The 17,916-nt window shown below is 54.3% G+C and overlaps 1 protein-coding gene across 1 annotated transcript; it reads left to right on the top strand.

The window, feature by feature from the left end:
- The first annotated feature begins 127 nt into the window (after nt 1-127).
- GBA2 (glucosylceramidase beta 2) lies at nt 128-16,276 on the top strand. The gene is made up of 17 exons (XM_065661110.1): nt 128-453; nt 3,685-3,776; nt 3,958-4,073; nt 4,169-4,387; nt 5,817-6,056; nt 6,495-6,597; nt 8,762-8,915; nt 9,164-9,289; nt 9,392-9,576; nt 9,921-10,025; nt 10,630-10,737; nt 11,087-11,238; nt 11,390-11,496; nt 11,652-11,794; nt 12,101-12,216; nt 15,064-15,255; nt 15,343-16,276. The coding sequence occupies exons 1-17, from the start codon at nt 194-196 to the stop codon at nt 15,568-15,570; spliced, it is 2,646 nt and encodes an 881-aa protein (XP_065517182.1). The 5' UTR covers nt 128-193; the 3' UTR covers nt 15,571-16,276.
- The last annotated feature ends 1,640 nt before the right edge of the window (nt 16,277-17,916 follow it).

Genomic DNA, 17,916 nt, shown 5'->3' with positions numbered 1-17,916 from the left:
TCGGGCGGGCGCCCTGGGGATCGCCGGCCGCTCCGGCGGCGGGGCGGGGCCGGCTTTCCGGACGCGCTCGGAGGCGCCGTGCCCCGGGGGCGCGGGCGGGCCGGGGCCGGGGCGAGGGCCGGGGCCGGGGCGGCCGGGGCGGGACCGGGCGGTGCGCGGTGAAGAGGGCTCGCACGGAACACGGGGGGTGGTGATGGCGGCGGCGGCCCCGTTGGAGCGACGGTGCGAGGGGACGGCGATGGCGGCCCCGGCCCCGCTGGAGCGGCGATGCGAGGGGGAGGCGATGGCGGCCCCGCTGGAGCGGCTGTACGAGGGGACGGCTCCGGGCCGCGGGGTGGCGACGGCCGGCTGGCGGCTCTGCCTGGCGCACCGCTTCGGGGAGCTGCGGCAGCCCTACGGAGCCGGCGATGTGTCGTTCCGCGACGTCCTGCGGCACGTCGGACTCGCCTTGCGGTACGGGGGGGAGACGGGGATCGGGAGCGGGCCCTTGCGGAGCCCGTGGGTGCTGCGGTGCTGGCCCGGTGGACAGAGGGCAGAGTACGGCGCGGCTGCCGGCTCCCCTGGCGCCAGCGGTGATGTAGACAGAACCAGGCGTCCTTAAGGGCTCTCTAAAACCGAGCAGGCGCTGGGAGGGCTTGGGATACGGCTTTACCCCATCTCTGCCCGCTGAGGCTCGCTGCCGGTGCCGCATCACCGCGAGCAGTGCCCGGTGCGCAGCTCCCGGCATAAGGCACGTCTCGGCAGATGGAGATTAAGCTCGAGGTTAATTGGGAGCATTCTGAGAGGCCGTGCTCTGCAGGGGGGTTGGCAATGGGGGTTCTCCCGGCTTTGCGTTAGGGTGACCTGGAAGTAAGCAGGAAAAACACGCGTGGGAAACGGCAGTGTCGTGATAACCTTCAGAGCGGCAGCCCGGCTGCTGGGGGTGTTTGCACACCCGTCGCGGTGAGCAGCGGGGCCGGTGATGGTGTGATTTATTTCCTGGTGCTGCCTCTCTGCCTCCTGCCTCCATTTTCTAAGCTGCTTCTTTTTCCCTCTCTCTGCTCGATGTCCTTGGAAGCTGCTGCTTGCAAAGCCTGATAAGGGGGCAGGTAGCGAACTGCTTTGGGGTGACCTGAGACATTGTGGCGTGAGCCTGGGCATAAGAGAAGGGAGAGCATGGGTCATGCATGGGAGATAAATGCTGCTGGAAAAGCTGCCACTGCAGGTTGGGATGAGCTGAGCATGTGGGAAAGCATGAAGTTCTGGTATGGTGAGCAGTGAAAAGGGGGGTGATTGCCCCTGCAACAGCTTTAGGGTTCCAGAATGGAAGTGGCTTGTACCAGCCCTGCAGAAAGGTTTTAAGGTTCAAAAGCAAGAAGCTAGAAGTCGAACTATTGCCTCTTCCCTAACAAATTTAGGAGGTAGTTTGGTTGTCAGCTCCAAAGACTTGTGCGGAGCAAACCCTCCTAGCAGGGAAGCTCCAGGTTTCTGCATATGGCTGGTGTGCCCTGGCAGGGGGTCACGGCACGGATCTCGAGTAGTTAGGTAATGCACAGACATGTTTTAGTTCCACTGCCAATTTGAAGGGAAAGAAATGCCCTCCAGCTTTGGCAGGGAGCTTGGGAGCTGCAGAACACGAAGACTCTCTCCTGGTTATTCTGCAGCCCTGGCAGAGCTGTTAGCAGCCAACGATTGGGCATCGGCCACCTTTCTCTTCTTGGCTTGCACGATTCTGCGAGGAGCTGGCGGGGGAACAGTTTGCTATTGAGATGGCAGAACAGCTCAGGCAGTGGCTGGCTGTTAATCGCAAACCTCTCCTGCTGCATGCTCATAGGAAGCCTGCTTTTTGAGACCCTCTGTCACCTCCTTTGCAAGGAGCTGGGATGCCACGCTGCAACTGTTCTGCCTGGGCACCCTGTTTCCTGTCACCAGAAACCGGCTGGGGAAGCAGCTGGGTTGGTTCCCTGGTTCTAGGTTAACAAGACAAAGAAGTGAAATAATTTCCTTGAGAGAGAGCACGCTGCCAAAACCTCGCCTCAGCAGCCTAAAGCCAGGGCTGTCTCAGCTGGGAGAAGAGCAGTTGCAAGCAGATGTAGCTTAGAGATAGTGCAGGCCCTGATTGAGGGTTGGTTGTGCAGGACAGGCTGGTTCTCGTGGTGCCCTGGACCTCTGCAGGCAAAATGTCCTTAAACAGACAGACGTGGAGGTGTAGGAATGGAGAGCAGCCTGCAACCCAGAAAACATCACCCAGGTGTCCTGGGTTTACCAGGAGCCGTTTTGCGCCTTCTTAGTAACTGGTATCTCAACCCGTGGGTTTCTCCTCTCCATCCCTCCGGGAGTGAGGAGGCTCGGGGGGGAGGGTGAGTGGACGAGCTGTGTGGATCGGTTTAAACCACAACACCAGGGAAGGGTTTGGGGACCTTTGATATTGATGAGTAAAGATGAACGTGCAGTGGCCATGTAGTCAAAGTGCGGTTGTGTTTGGTTGCGGAAGAGTGTGGAGGAGGAGGGGTGTTGTGGAAAAGCCTCTCACCTTTGCTCCTGGGGCTACGTGTCTGGGGAATTAGTGCTCACCTGTACCCATCACCAGCATCCCACCAGCCGTTGGAATAGGGCAGGCTGCCACTTGGGTGACTTTGCCCTCTCAACACTATGGCATCAGTGCCTGCAGATACCTGAAGGGGACTAAAAGAAATATGGAGAGGGATGTGTTACAAGGGCAGGTAATGACAGGACAAGGGGGAATGGCTTTAAACGGACAGAGGGAAGATTTACATTAGGCATTAGGAAGAAGTTTTTCACTATGAGGGTGGTGAGACACTGCACAGATTGCCCGTTGTAGGGCTCCCATGTCTCTGCTTGGCACCAAGGGCCATGTAGCCACCGGGTGGGTCTTGCCTGTCTGTTCACTGTGGGAAGCACATCAGCCTCATCTGGTCTGGTAGCTGTTTTCCGTATGCTAATTGTCTCCCTGAGGAAGATTTAACTTGGGGCGGTTCATTAGCCAAAGCCAGTCCTTTACGAGCTCCGAGCCGGAGCCCAGCCTGGCTCCTCTTGCCCGCAGTGGTGCCGGCACACCCAGGCTCAGGTGTGCTCCTGTCTGGGTGTTTCTGGATTCCCAGGCCTTTGGGTGAGGAATTATCTGATGGGCAGTGCCTGGCTGCACAGCTGGGGTGTGAGCAGAGGTGAGTCTGCAGGCAGGCAGCATCGCCTCCTCTGGAGCAAGGCTGCCCCGTGCCGTCTGCACCCAGGGATGTGGCACTGGCAGGGTGCTCTGTGACCATGGGGACGTGGAAGTGGAAGACCAAGGTTCATGTCCCTGCAACAGCATATCTCTTCCCTAGGCTTGTGTTTCTGCTCCCAGACCTTCCTTAGCAAGGACATGCCCTACCCGGTATGGAGGTGGTGGTCCTTGTGTGCATTACCACTTCCTCATGAAAAGGCTGGGAGCCCTGTTCTTGAGTATGAGAGTGCTCTGTTTTCATGCTGTGCCCTTGCTCTGCCTGCTTAATGTCTGCTGACATGATGCAGATGGATGGCAGGGGCTGCCACCCCGTGTGCCCTGGGACACAGGTTCCTGTTGTACATCTCTACAAGAGGGATGTGCAAGAGCTGCAACGTATGCTGGTCACATCCTCCCCAGTGACACTGAATGAACAGTGATGCATGCTTCCATCTCCTTTCATACTTCCCTTTCCCTTACAGGTACTTCAGGTGGTGGTACAAGAAGACCCGCATAGAGAAGAAACCTGCCTTCATTGACCTCTTGTGTGCTGTTCCTCTGCAGCAGATCTATGGTCAGCCTCCAGTTTGGGCACTGGCGCAGTGCTTGGTGGGCAGGGATTCACATGGGGCCATCATGGCACTAGAGGCGGGGAAGTGGGACAAAGAGCTTTTGGGGTGTGGGAAGTGGGGTTCCTTGAGCCAGATCCCGGCATGGGGAGCATTGGGGGTGCTGATTTCTGGTGTCTTTGGCAGGGTGCCCGCTGGGTGGGATCGGAGGAGGCACCATCACCCGTGGCTGGCGGGGAGAGTTCTGCCGCTGGCAGCTGAACCCTGGCATTTATCACTATGGGGCAGTCATCGCTGACCAGGTAGTTGCAGCAAGGTCTGCAAGGGATGCGTTGGGTGGTTGAGGCATCTGCTGTCTAGCTCATCTAACCCCTTCACATGCATCTCTCCTCCCCAGTTCACGGTGTGCCTGCGTTGCAGGGGGCAGACGGTTTACCAGCAGGTCTTGTCCATAGAGAAACCCAGCACACTACAGGGCTGGAACTGGGGGTACTGTGGCCACTACGCCTTCTACCATGCCCTGTACCCTCGTGCCTGGATGGTCTATGAGCTCCCGGGGCAAAACGTGGTGCTCACTTGCCGCCAGGTCTCTCCCGTCATCCCCCATGACTATAAGGTAAGGAGGTGGTGGCTCCATGCAGGTTGCAACCCGTTCCATGGGAGCACCGGGTCACTACTGCACTACTGCAGCATGGCTTTCATGAAGCAGGTTGGCTGGGATGTGGCAGAGCTGCCTGCATGGGAATGGGAAAGCCTGGAGAAGAGAAGGCTCTGGGGGCCTTAAAAGAGTCTTACGGTCTGTAAAGGTGGCTACAAGAAATCTGAAGAGGGATGTTTTACAAGGGCATGCAGTGACAAGACAAGGGAGAATGGCTTTAACTTGACAAAGGGAAGATTTAAGATTAGACATTAGGAAGAAGCTGCTCACTATGAGGGTGCTGAGGCGCTGGCACAGGGTGCCCAGAGAAGCTGTGGCTGCCCCATCCCTGGCAGTGTTCAAGGCCAGGCTGGACACAGGGGCTTGGAGCAACCTGCTCTAGTGGAAGGTGTTCCTGCCCGTGGCAGGGGGCTGGAACTGGGTGAGCTTTGAGGTCCCTTCCAACCCAAACCATTCTGTGACTGGCACAGCAGAGGCAGGACTATACTGGTCCTTCTGCCTGGTCTCTTCTGCCCTAAGGCCCTCTTCTAGTGCCAGCTGCCAGGTGGATCCCTGGAGGGCTTTTTGCCTCCTGGAGTACTTGGTGTTGAAAGGGTTATCCCTGTTTCCTTAACGCTTATCTCTGGCAGCTGCTCTTTCCCCTCTGAACTGTGCTTTGACTCTTTGTACTGCCTGTTTCCTGCCTTTGGTTTTTTTCCTGTGACCATCCCAGCTCCCATCCACCCGGAATGGCAGGTCCAGAGCTGTGACCTTCCTGCCCAGAGGATCTGGTGGTAGCACTTTGGGAAGCCCTCAGCCTGTACTCATGGGTTGGTTTGTCAGCTGGGTGTTCCAGAGAGTGCTTTAGCTGGCTTTTGCCTGCCGTGCCCAAGGGAAGAGCTGCTTATTAGCAGGGCTTTCCCAGCTGAGCTTCCCCAGCACTTCCCTGTGCTCCCAGGCAGGAGGAACCCCCACAGCAATGTGGGAGCTCGGGATGGCAGCAAGGGATGCCTCCACACTCCTGCTCATTCCCAGCCCCAGGCGAGGGTGGGAAGCTGTGCTGCTGACATGCCTGACCTTCCTCTTACCCCAGCAAAGCACGTGAGCTTGTATCAACCTGTTTAGCAAATGAGCGGTGAGACAGCTATCTGAGCACTGAACGCTGCTTTCTGTCTGTGTATTGCCCCATGTGGGGCTTGCTAGCTCAGAGCTTGTGATTTGAGTTTTGTATATCCTGCCCCTGCCATTCTTCTGTTCCTATTGCTGCTCCCCATCTTGACAATGGGCTCTGAGACTGAGTTGTTCCTTGCTGTATCCCGTGTGGTCTCCCTGCTAGTGGGAGAAGTGATGCTCCAGCAGCTAACCATGGAGCACCAGCCCTGTTCACTGTCTTGTCTGTCCCTGCCAGGACTCCAGCCTGCCAGTGGGAGTCTTCATCTGGGAAGTGGAGAATGAAAGGGACGAGGACGTGGATGTCTCCATCATGTTCAGCATGCAGAATGGCATGGGAGCGAAGCAGGACAGGAGCGGAGGGCACTGGAACGAGCCCTTCGCCCTCGAGAAGGAGGGCGAGCGGGTTGCTGGTGTCCTGCTGCACCACTGCACGCGTTTGAACCCCTTCACCCTCGCCATCTCTGCCCGGGAGAAGGTAAAGGGCTTGCACTGGTGGTGTGGCTCCTACTGGGGGGGGTTGTACAGCCCTGCTGAAAGTGGGGGGGGCTGGTGAGGGATGGGTGTGCAATGGGTTGGGTTTGGCACCCATCCTCAGTGCTTGACCACTGGAGCAGGAGTGGGGACATGATGTTCCTGAGGGCGCCCTCTTTGTGGATGGGTACCAGGAGAGACATAGGGAAGATTTAAGACTGAACATTAGGAAGAAGCTCTCCCCTGTGAGGGTGCTAAGACACTGGCACAGAGTGCCCAAAGCTTCACTATAGGTGAAGCTTGTAGGGTGGGTAGATTTGGAGTTAGCATTGCTGGGCAGCATGTAGAGAGCGAGCGTGGTGTCCCAGTGTTGTTGGAGGGAACAGATGTACATCTGCCCCTCAGAAGTACCACTCCCTGATGATGCTCTTCTCTTCCACAGGCTGGCACAGGAGTCACACACCTCACGGCATTCAATCCTGCGGGATTGGGTAGAGAGGTGTGGCAGGACCTCCTGCATGATGGCAGGCTGGATTCACCCCCCGGTGAGTCTCTCTGTCCTCTGTGGGCTAGGTGGAGGGGGAGTAGGGGGAACGGGTGGCCACACTGATCACAGGGAACCCAAGCAAGGGTGGATTTTTCCCCTCCATCCACTTCAGTGCTATCACAAAAAGCTCTTGGTTACGTTGTCGCTCATTCCCAGCTTTAGGCTGTGTGCAGATTTCCCATAGCTTGTCATGCTGCCCTTGTTGTGGTTCCCCAAAGCTGTTTGCACCACTCTGGGACTATGTTAGTTGCACATGCCGGTGTTTTGATAGTCTGTGTAGTGTAGTCTGCATGAGCTGATATTTCTGCTGAGTAACCAGGGTGATGCCTGGCTGCCTTCCCTCAGTTCCTATTGCCACATCTGCAAGCTGGGCCCTGTCAGATTTGTTCTAACAGGCATTTAGCAGTCCTTTGGGTTTGGTGCTGCTAGCACTTGGCTGTCCTCTTGTTTCTGTATCAGCTCCTTGAAGGCCTCTGGTATTCCCTTGATTCTTCTGCATCATTCTTCATTGTCTGCTCACTCCCTGTGCGGAAGCCTTGAAGCAGGGTGGCATCTCCCAGCCCTTGCTACTAACCTCTCATTGTGACCATTTGCCTAATGCCTCTGCCAGCTTTTGAACAAGGACAAAGCTGACAAACTAGTGGTGCTGGCGCTGGGCCTCTGTGAGATTCCTTGAAGCCTAAATTATGTAAATAGGATGTTTACATAAATATTTCCGGAAAACTAAGTTTCCTGCCTAGATGCACTCGGAGTTCTCCAGGCTATTGGAATGTGGTTTTCCATCATGCGTGCCAAGCATTATCATAGTAAGAATCTGTGCTTCTGTTAAAATTGTTGCTATAATGAGTTTACCTGGTACACATGTCAGAGCCAGCGTGTAATTATCCAGCTGCCTCAGGGCTTTCTGTAAACACAGGCACAGTCCAGGCACCATGCAGAAAGCCTGGAAATGATGACTTGTCACTAGAAAGTCACAGCGCCTCTGAGTGCAGTGTAGTTACAAAGTCATGGGATGCTCTGTCCCTTCCACTCATGCCTGATGGCTTTTCCTGCCTGATTTGTTCCTCTGCTTTGATGACTAACTTCTTTTAACCTCTCCGCCCATGGCAGGTATTTTTTCCTGCTTGCAAAAAGCAGTTACCTCGCATCTCCATCCCTGGAAGTGTTCAAAAAGCACGTAGATGAGGCCCTTAAGTGACATGGTTTAGTGGTGGATTTTTCAGGCCTGGGGGGACAGTTGGACTTGACCACCATGAAGGGCTTTTCCAACCTGGTTTATTCTATTATTCTATGCAGTAATGTCATCCCTTGAGACCCTGGGGATGTACCATCCAGGTTGCAAGGGGGTTCAAACATAGAATCATAGAATAGTTAGGGTTGGAAAGGACCTCAAGATCATGTAGTTCCAACCCCCCTGCCATGGGCAGGGACACCTCACACAAAACCATCTCATCCGAGGCTTCATCCAACCTGGCCTTGAGCACCGCCAGGGATGGAGCATTCACAACTTCCCTGGGCAGCCCATTCCAGTGCCTCACCACCCTTACAGTAAAGAACTTCCTCCTTATATCCAGTCTAAACTTCCCCTGTTTTAAGTTTTAACCCATTACCCTTTGTCCTGTCACTACAGTCCCTGACGAATAGTCCCTCCCCAGCATCCCTATAGGCCCCCTTCAGATACTGGAAGGCTGCTATGGGGTCTCCACGCAGCCTTCTCTTCTCCAGGCTGAACAGCCCCAACTTCCTCAGCCTGTCTTCATACGGGAGGTGCTCCAGTCCCCTGATCATCCTCGTGGCCTCCTCTGGACTTGTTCCAGCAGTTCCATGTCCTTTTTATGTTGAGGACACCAGAACTGCACACAATGCTCCAGGTGAGGTCTCACGAGAGCAGAGTAGAGGGGCAGGATCACCTCCTTTGACCTGCTGGTAACGCTCCTTTTGGTGCAGCCCAGGATACGGTTGGCTTTCTGGGCTGCAAGCATAGAATAGTTAGGGTTGGAAAGGACCTTAAGATCATCTAGTTCCAACCCTCTGCCGTGGGCAGGGACTCCTCACACTAGTCTCATTCCCATTGGAATGCATGGGAGCATCAGTTACCCCACCTCCGTAGGACTTCCTTGATTGCTTTTGGATACCTTTTACTGCTGTTTCTCTCCTGTCAGGTAAGAGCAGCCTGACAGAGAAGGGGGAGCTGACAGCAGCAGCTGTGTGCGCCAGCTGCACAGTGCCTGCCCGCGGACACAGGACGCTGGAGATGGCCCTGGCTTGGGACATGCCCTGCATTCACTTCGGCTCCAAGGAGAAGCTGCACCTCAGGTGGGTGGGTTGTGTCCCAAAGCCTCCGTCTTCCTGCCTCTGGGTTTAAGTGCTGCCTGGGGAGCTTTGTGCCACCCATTTCCTGCCAGCTCACAGAGGGAACCTTCTCCCCAGCCCCTGTTCCCCACTGCCCCCACACTAGCAGTCACATTATCCTGGTGTTCACTACAGTCCAGCCCCTGTCCTGTGGTGGGGTGGGCTCTTCCCAGCCTGATCCCATGGCATACTCACCAAACCCCTGTTTGCAGGCGCTACACCCGTTTTTTTGGCAGTGGAGGCGATGCCGCTCCTGCTCTCTCACACTATGCCCTGACGCACTACAAGGAATGGGAGAGGAAGATCGAAGCGTGGCAGAATCCCATCCTGGAGAACAGGTAGGGTGGATGAGAGCACCTTCCCAGTGCCCTACTGGGACGGGTGAGAGCGGGAGCATCACCCCCGTATCCGCTGCGTCTGAGTTTCCCTCTTGCCTGCAGCCAGCTCCCTTCCTGGTACAAGTCTGCCCTCTTCAACGAGCTGTATTTTGTGACGGACGGGGGGACCATCTGGGTGGAACTGCCCCCAGACTGCTGTGACGAGGACCTGCGGGGCCAGGCGGCGGCTGGCATCTCCCACCTCCTCCCTGTGCTGCGGGAGTACGGAAGGTTTGCTTATTTGGAAGGTAACTTGCAGGGACTCAATGGATGGTCCCAACTCCACCTCTCTCCCTGTTGGTGTCGCCAGGCGTTCTTAACATGCTGTGGGAATGCTTTTCACACTCTGATAGGGAGAGGGCAGCACTGCTTCCAGCAAAACCCCTTGAAGGACCAAGCCGTGTAGAATGCAGCATGAAGTCTTCTCCAGACCCACTGTGTATAGGGAATAAAACCCCTCTTCTAACAGGATCCTCTGCCTGTGCTGGGAAAGAGCCCACCCTCCTGGGCCATGTGGAAAGGAGGACCTGCCCCTCCTTTCCTCTCCCTGTGGCAGGTCTCTCATCCCTCACCATCTCCCTGCTCCTTCCAGGTCAGGAGTACCGGATGTACAACACCTATGATGTCCACTTCTATGCCTCCTTTGCTCTCGTCATGCTGTGGCCCAAGCTGCAGATCAGCCTGCAGTATGATATTGGTGAGTGACCCACAAAACTCTGGCTTTGTGCGGACTGATGTCTTCACCTAGGAAGGAGATGGAGGATTTAGGGCTGCATCTGCCATAGAAATCTGTGCTGTGGAGTCAGCATCCAGCATCCTCCTTCAGCTCCTTCCTAGGTGAAGTGCTGGGCCCAGCACTGGCAAACTTGCAGTGTTGCTGCCTCAGTGTCTCTCTGCCCAGCAGTAGGATGCCTTCTTGCTGCACATGGGGATGAATCCATGGTCTTACCAGCAATTTCCATGCCCCTTGCAGAGGAGAACCGTGGATATGTTTACAGACCCCGATGCTTTGGGTGGTCTTGGAAGCTGCTTGGTGGTGGCCCAACCAGTGGAGGAGCACAGCTCTTTGCTGGGCTATGAAAGGACTGAACCCACTGGGCTTCCCTCCCAGCCCTGGGTGCTGCCACCACCTTGCTGAAGGGGGTGGTGACAGTTGTATGTCACATGCTGTGGGGAGACCGGGGGCAAAAAAGCAGCCCCAAAAAGCAGCCTGGCATGCTGGTGCTGGTGGCTCTCCCAGTGTTTGGAGCTTGCTGCAGCACCTCCTGCCTTTGTAATGTCTTGCTCTGTGTCCCCTCCAGCTATCACAGTGATGAATGAGGATGTCCAGCTCCGCCAGTATTTGATGTGTGGTCAGACAGCCCAGGTGAAGCTGAAGAATGTGGTGCCACATGACATTGGGGACCCAGGTGAGGGGTATGGATGGAGCGGATGGGGTGTGGGGCTGCTCACACAGCTCTCTTGGGGTAGTTATCTCCCAAGCTGGGCAAAAGAGGTGTAGTGCGTGGAATACAGTTTGGGAATGACAAGCTTGAGGGGTTTGGGGTGGTGGTGAAGAGCACACTGCATGGAGCTCATACAAGAGATGGGGTGGAAGCTGAGCAGTAGCAAGAAGGCTGCTCTTGACAGAGACAGCACAAGATGCAACATGTTATTTTAGTGCTGATGTATCACAGCACCCTTGGGACCTTGCTCCTCAGCAGGCGAGGGGACATTCATTGCTTACTGCCCTGCTGCATCTGCTCTGTCCCTGCTTAGGTGACGAGCCGTGGCAGCGTGTCAATGCCTACCTGATGCACGACACGGCTGACTGGAAGGACCTCAACCTGAAGTTTGTGCTGCAGGTGTACCGTGACTTCTACCTAACACGCGACTCCATGTACCTGCAGGACATGTGGCCAGTCTGCCAGGTATGGGGAGGATATTGCACCGTGGGGCATCCCCCTTCCACACTTCCCTTGGGTGCCATGCGGCATCCTGAGAGGATGGATGCTCCTGAGCAGAGCTTGAGGGGCTGCCAGGATTCAGAGGCTATGTGACAATCTCCTGCCTCTCCTGCAGGCTGTGATGGAGTCAGAGCTGAAGTTTGACATGGATGATGATGGGCTCATTGAAAACGGTGGCTTTGCTGACCAGACGTACGATGCATGGGTGGTAAATGGAGCCAGGTGAGCAACAGAGCTAGATGGAAGGTTGGAGATGGGACCTATGGGGTGGGGAGGTATCTCAGAGCTGGGACTGTGGTCCCCATATAATGTGGGAGCTCTGTGCAGCCCATGGGGTGGCACAGGTTGCTGATTGTTCTCTCCTTTGGCTCTGGCAGTGCCTACTGTGGTGGGCTGTGGCTGGCAGCAGTCTGCATGATGTGCAAGATGGCAGAGGTGCTTGGGGATGCCAAGATCCGGCAGAAGTACATGGACATCCTGAACAAGGGCAAGGAGGCATTTGAGAGGAAGCTCTGGAATGGTGAGCCCTTGCCGGTGGGGAACCACATTCACTGGCCATGCATCCCTTGGGAAGGGGGTGACTCCTTCTTGGGTAACAAAGCCTTGCAGGGGATAGGAGAAGCAGGGGAAATGCCATCCCTGCAAGTGGAGGGGAAGGAGCAGGTACCAGGGAGGGAACAGAGAAAGAATGATGGCCTGGAAAAGGAAGGAAAACGGGACTCCTGGAAAAAAATGTTCTCCTGCCTCACAAAGAGAAGTGTAGGGGCAGCACACATGAGCTGTGGTGCCAAACTATTGAGTTTAAACTGCTTCCTGCCTTTCCCAGGAAAATACTACAACTATGACAGCAGTGGGAGTGACACTTCCAACAGCATCATGTCAGACCAGTGTGCTGGGCAGTGGTTTCTTGGGGCTTGTGGCCTGGACCAAGGGGAATTTGAGGTAAGAGAAGGGGCATCCTGGCTGGGATGAGATGAGACCTGCAGTAGCAGGGCTGGCATGTGGTGCGGGTTATACGTTACAGATTGGTGCAGGGGTCTCCATCCAGATGTGTGTATCCAACAGCCTCCACCGAAGCACACATCGGTGCACCGTGCCTTAAACCAAACCTGCTCATGGAAAGGAAGGTCCCACTGTGGGGTTTGCTCTTGGCAAGGGTCTGTTTGTTTAAAAACAGGAGGAAAAAGTGTATGAAGCTTCCTTTCTGTTATTTGCTGCCCAGTTTAGATTCCTAAATTATTATCCTAGGGAGCTAAGGCTCATTTGGGTCCCTGAAGTCTGTTGCTCTTCATTTGCAAGAGGAGAACTGGCTGAAGGCTCCTCTTGTCTGATGGGATAGCAGGATCAGCTGCTGGTGCTGCAGCACCCGGAACAGAGCTGGGAAGTGCATTTAGCTCAGTGCGGGCCCTTAGAGTATGGGAATTGAGGCTGTGCTTGCGGCTGCAGGCAGAATCTGTCCCAGAGCCCATGCAGTAATACCCAAAAGTCCCTCTTGGGGCAAACATTGAACTTGCTTAAGTCCGAAGGTCTCGTTTTGCCTTTCCACAGCCTCAAGACTGTTGTTAACTGAAGGTGGCACTGTTTCTCTGCTGCCTGGTGAGCTTTGGGTTCACCGGAGGTGGGACTGGTAAACTACTCTCTCTTCTGTTACCATGGCTATCGAGTGCTTTTTTCCTATGTATTTTGATACCCTGCCTGGCTGGCAACGCTCCTGGTCGTAACCTCATTAATACACTCTTGATGCGTGTACAATTCTAATGAAATACAAAATAAGAAAAGCCAGTTTCTGCCAGAGATGGCTGCTTCACACCAACCCCTTCTGCTGATTCTTGCTCCCCAGCAGCACATGGGCTTAGGTGGAAAGAAATAAGATCAAGTGAACTTGGATAACCTAGTCTCAACTAGTCCTTTCCAGCTATAACCATTCTATGATTACCTCCAGAGCCACAACAGGGGAGAAAATGGCTGTGTTTGATGCTGGACTTTAGCACAGGTACAATGGATTTGCTGCCCTTCTTTTGAGCCTGCCAAAGCTGTGTGGTTGGACTGCCCAGGCTCCCTTGGCAAGCTCCTGCCTTGTGTCATCACATCTTTTGGTCGCCCTGGTTCTGCTAGCACCAGAGTGGCAAGAAAGGTGCTTGGGCTGTGCTGATGACCTGGAGCTGCCTGGCTCTTCCCTGCCTTACAGACAGATGTCACAGTAGCTCTGAGACCTTGCTCTTTCTCTTGGTCACGCCACAGAGTTCTTGTTATGTTCTCATTATGTTCTTGTTATGTTCTCATTATGTTCTTGTTATGTTCTCATTATGTTCTTGTTACAGCTTTCTTGTTGTTAAGTGGATGTGGGGTGGAGAGGAGTGGAGCCAGCCCTTTGGTTTCAGCATCGAGTCTTCAACCTCCCTTTTCTCACCAAGGAAGTGACTTTTGCTGCACTGACACTTCCTCATTTTACTGCCAGTAATGACAGCAGTGCAGAAACTGTGTTTAAATTCAGTTGTGCACAGAGACTTTTAATTTAATGCAGTCCTGGCTGTGTTACTGTTCCGCTGCTTTTTGTTTCGCTATCAGGTGTTTATGTGCTTAGGTCAAGCTGATTTTGGTTTTGTCAAAGTCTGTGAAGGTTGTTTTGTTCTTTTGGCAAGAGCTTACTCAGCTTGATACTTCAGTCTGTTCTCATAATTGTTTTGAGCTCTTGGCCTTAATTTGTTGAACAACTGCCTTGGTTTTGGTATTAGTCCCTTATCGGGAAGTGAGGGTTTTTACTTCCTAGTGATAATAGCCTGAAATGGCTGTTTATCCTTCAAGCACTACTGATGTTTCACAAGACTTAACTTTCATTTGGAACAAAAGTTCCAGATCTCTCCTTCCGGACACAGAAAACCATCAGGCATCCTCTGCGTTTTAGTCTGAGCGATTCGTCTCCTCCTCTCATGTAAAACTCACCTCGGTCCAGACCACAAACACTTGCATCACCGCCTGGTTACAAAATTGGAAGGATTATAGAGTCCTTTTGAAATCATTCAAACCTAAGCCCTGTTTGGTTGGGGAATTTTCTGTTTCTTGAATTGAAGCTTATTTCTTAATTTTCTTCATTATTTCCCCAAAATTCCCAGCATTTACTCAAACAAAACTACCAGTATCCACAGCATTCACTTTGCAGCTGCAGGATGTATTCTGGTCTCATCAGACTGGCTTTACCCTAGTCTTTCCCTTTGGCAGGAAGGTGCCTTCAGCCTCAATGATCCCTGACTATTCTTTGACCACTTCTGGCTGGTGTCCCATCTCTTGTAGGTGTTGCAGTGCCTTTTGTATCTGGTGCAGGTGTGCTGAGAGAACAGGAGAAAGTCTGGACCTCAGTCATTGCCTGGGAAATGAGTAGTGGTAACCCTAAACTGATGGGCTTAGTCCCCAAGGTGGGAATGGTGTGATTGGCCTGGTCCCCACAGCAAGCTCCTGAGAGATGTGGGGAGTTTGGCCAGTGCCTGAAGGTGGAGAGGCTGTAGATTGAGGCACACTAGTTCGAGCTGTCAGCCTCCCCAGGAGGAAGGTGGAATGAAGTTCAACATCTCTTCTATTGAGCAACTGTACTTTTCCTGTCTTTTCTCTTGTTCCCCTCTTTTCGGGGAAAGAGGGCTTTTCATTTCCTCCTGTTGTTTTCCTGAGGTGGCTGTTCACCCAGCGAGCAGTGCTGACCCCTTTATCATGGAAAGCTTCACCCTGCTCCCTGCAGACCCAGCCTGAGGGGTCTGTGTGCACACTGTGCCCAGAGCCCCCTCTCTGTTCACCCAGGTCTTCCCCAAGAGTCACATTGTCAGTGCCCTCAGGACCATCTTTGAGAAGAACGTCATGAGCTTTGCTGGTGGCACCATGGGAGCAGTGAATGGCATGAAACCCAGCGGGGAGCCCGACACCTCCAGTGTGCAGTCCAACGAGGTGTGGGTCGGTGTGGTCTATGCCTTGGCTGCCACCATGATCCAGGAGGTGAGTGGTGATGCTGTGCTCCTTAGCACATGCTATCTCCTTTGTGCTCTGTGGATGTGCTCTGTGTTCATATTCCTTCTGCCGCAGGGGCTGGTGGAAGAAGGCTTTCGTACAGCAGAAGGCTGCTACCGAACAGTCTGGGAGCAGTTGGGGATGGCTTTCCAGACACCAGAGGCCTATCGGGAGAAGAAAGTCTACCGCTCGCTGGCTTACATGCGTCCCCTTAGCATCTGGAGCATGCAGCTGGCGCTGGAGCGCAGAGCCAGCCAGGCACCAGGACCCACACAGCCCACCCAGGTCCCCAATCACCCCTGAGCCCCGTGGCACTGGGCAGAGCAGCAGGTTCACCAGGAAGGCTGGGGGAGGCCCTTCCCTCCTCTCTGATAATACTCACATCGCTGTCTTCCTTCCCTACCTCCACTACATGTCCTTCACCTCAGGGGTCTTCCAACCACCAACTCTGAGCTTGAGGTGGGGACAAGAGGTGCAGGTAACAACTCCTCAGCAAGGAGAGGAGTGGGATAAGGAGGCGCTGCTGGAGCCTGTGCCTCCCTTTCCCCATTGCTCAGGGCTCTGACAACCTGCAGGCCCCCCCACCCCAGCCATCCTCAAGCAGAGCTGGTACCTTGCCTCATTGCAAAGGAGCCCTCTCTCCTGCGGTCAGTGGGCTGGGTAAGGTGGTCTGTAGGGCAAAACCAGTGAAAAACAAAGAGTGTGGATGTGTGAGCGCGTGTGTGTGTGTGAGGAGATGGGACTGGTGCATGCTGGCACATGGATGCTGTAGCTGTTCATCACTTTACTGACACTACAAATAAAGACTGGCTCTGCCCCAGGGCAGATGCAGTCCCCAGGGGAGCCTCGGCTTCCTGGGTGGTGACAGTCTGTGACAATCGAGCCCAAGCAGCAGCAGTAGGACCTGGTCTGGTACCATGGCCGCCCTCCCTGCTAGCGCTAGGGCAGGCAGCGGAGCATACTTTAGGGGATGAATCATTTAAGTTCTTAATAAATTTGTCCAGCTGTGTCTCTTTTGTGTGTGTCTTCTGTGGTAGGGCGAGGGGACAGCCTGAGGAGGGAGACCCTGCATTGTTCCCTCTCTTCTTACTGGGCTGGGGATAGAGGGAGAGCCAACACTCAGTTGGAGAGGGCAAACAGTTAGCAGGCTGCCTCTTGTTGGGGACTGCTCACAGGAGCAAGAAGTGCAGGGGACATAGGACCTGCCCCTTGCCCTTTTCTGTGTTACCTGCTTGTCAGAGGAAGGCAAGGAGCTTAGCGTGCTGTGTGGAAATGGCTCTGTGTGCCTGCCCTTGGCCAAGTCATGTTCCTCTCCTGCCCGGGCTGGGCACCTTGCTTTGTTTTCCTCACTTCTGTGCCAGGTCAGCCTGTGAAGGCTGCACCTCCCTGGTTTTGTGGGTGCGGGGAGGGCACGCTGCACCCAGGTTTAGCTACAAGCTGTTTCTGCTCACTGGAGAGCCGTTTGCTCTAACACCCTCTGAATCATAAGTGCCATGACGGTTGGGGTGAGAGGCAGCCTGTCCTTCACCCCTGTGCCTGTTCTTGCCCTGCCTGGGCCCTGGTACAGGCAGGGCACCACTGTGGTGGCCCATGCTGCCATCAGGTGATAAATGTCCTTTTCTTCACTCCGCAGGGGAGTGTTCCCGCATCCGCCTCGGCACAGGAGTAATGTTATCCGGGAAAGGGCAGGTTCTCCTGGATACGGCCCCCCTGGACCAGGCAACGTCCTCCTTCCATGGCAGCACTCCCTTAGGGTCACTGGGCTGGGGGGGGGGGGGGAGGAACGGACGGATGGATGGACACACAGGGGGCCCGGGACTTGGTGCAGCTCACTTGAGCTGCCCACTTCCTTCTGTGTTGTGTTGGCACATGGTGATGTCCCAATCCAGCTGTCAACGTACAAAACCAGGTACCAAAGCCAGCACAGCCTCTGACCAGGCTGGGTTTGATTGGTGCGACCCACCAGCAATGCTCCTTAACCCCAAGGGACAGGCTGCTTGCAGGCTTTCTTTCATAGGTTGGGGCATTCAGGCTGTGTTCAAGGGGTATTTCTGCCTTTTCCTCCTGTTTTTGACCGTATTGCGTCAGTAACACGCAATAATATACCAATAGGCTCAGCTTTCAGCAATGACTGCATGGGTAAAGCCATGGGCTGTGACCAAGATCCTTGGTTACAGATATGATTTTCACTAACATTTGCCCGTAACGCTATTTTTCAAGGCTGACTCAATCACAGTTTGTGCAGGAAGTTTAATTGTTCATTAACCCTTTATTCTTATTATTCATTAACCTTTATTATTCATAAACCCCTGACACACACAGGTTTAAACCAAAGCCCTGCCAACTTTTGACTTCTTCAGCACTTTCTGCTTTGGACTTGTTCCCTGCCTGCCCGTTCCCCCTTGCCCACTCCCCTGCTGTGCCAAGGCTCAGGAATGGCATCTCAGGGTTTAGCCAGAGCAATGATTTCCAGGCTCTAGCTGCCTCACTGGCTGCCCTTTGGAGGGTGCAAATCTCACAGAGATACCCGAGGTATCTGCTTGTTTTGGTTTTGACTCCTCCAAGGCTGGTCAAGAAGTCTATGTCCTTGAGCTCTGAGCTGATGCCTGCGCTTTCAAGATACGCTTCTGGGACAGGGTTTGTTAAATA

Source organism: Lathamus discolor, chromosome Z (assembly GCF_037157495.1).
Source record: "Lathamus discolor isolate bLatDis1 chromosome Z, bLatDis1.hap1, whole genome shotgun sequence".
Taxonomy (NCBI): domain Eukaryota; kingdom Metazoa; phylum Chordata; class Aves; order Psittaciformes; family Psittacidae; genus Lathamus; species Lathamus discolor.
The sequence above is the reverse complement of the archived record's forward strand: the minus strand, read 5'-3'. Positions and strand labels throughout refer to the sequence as shown.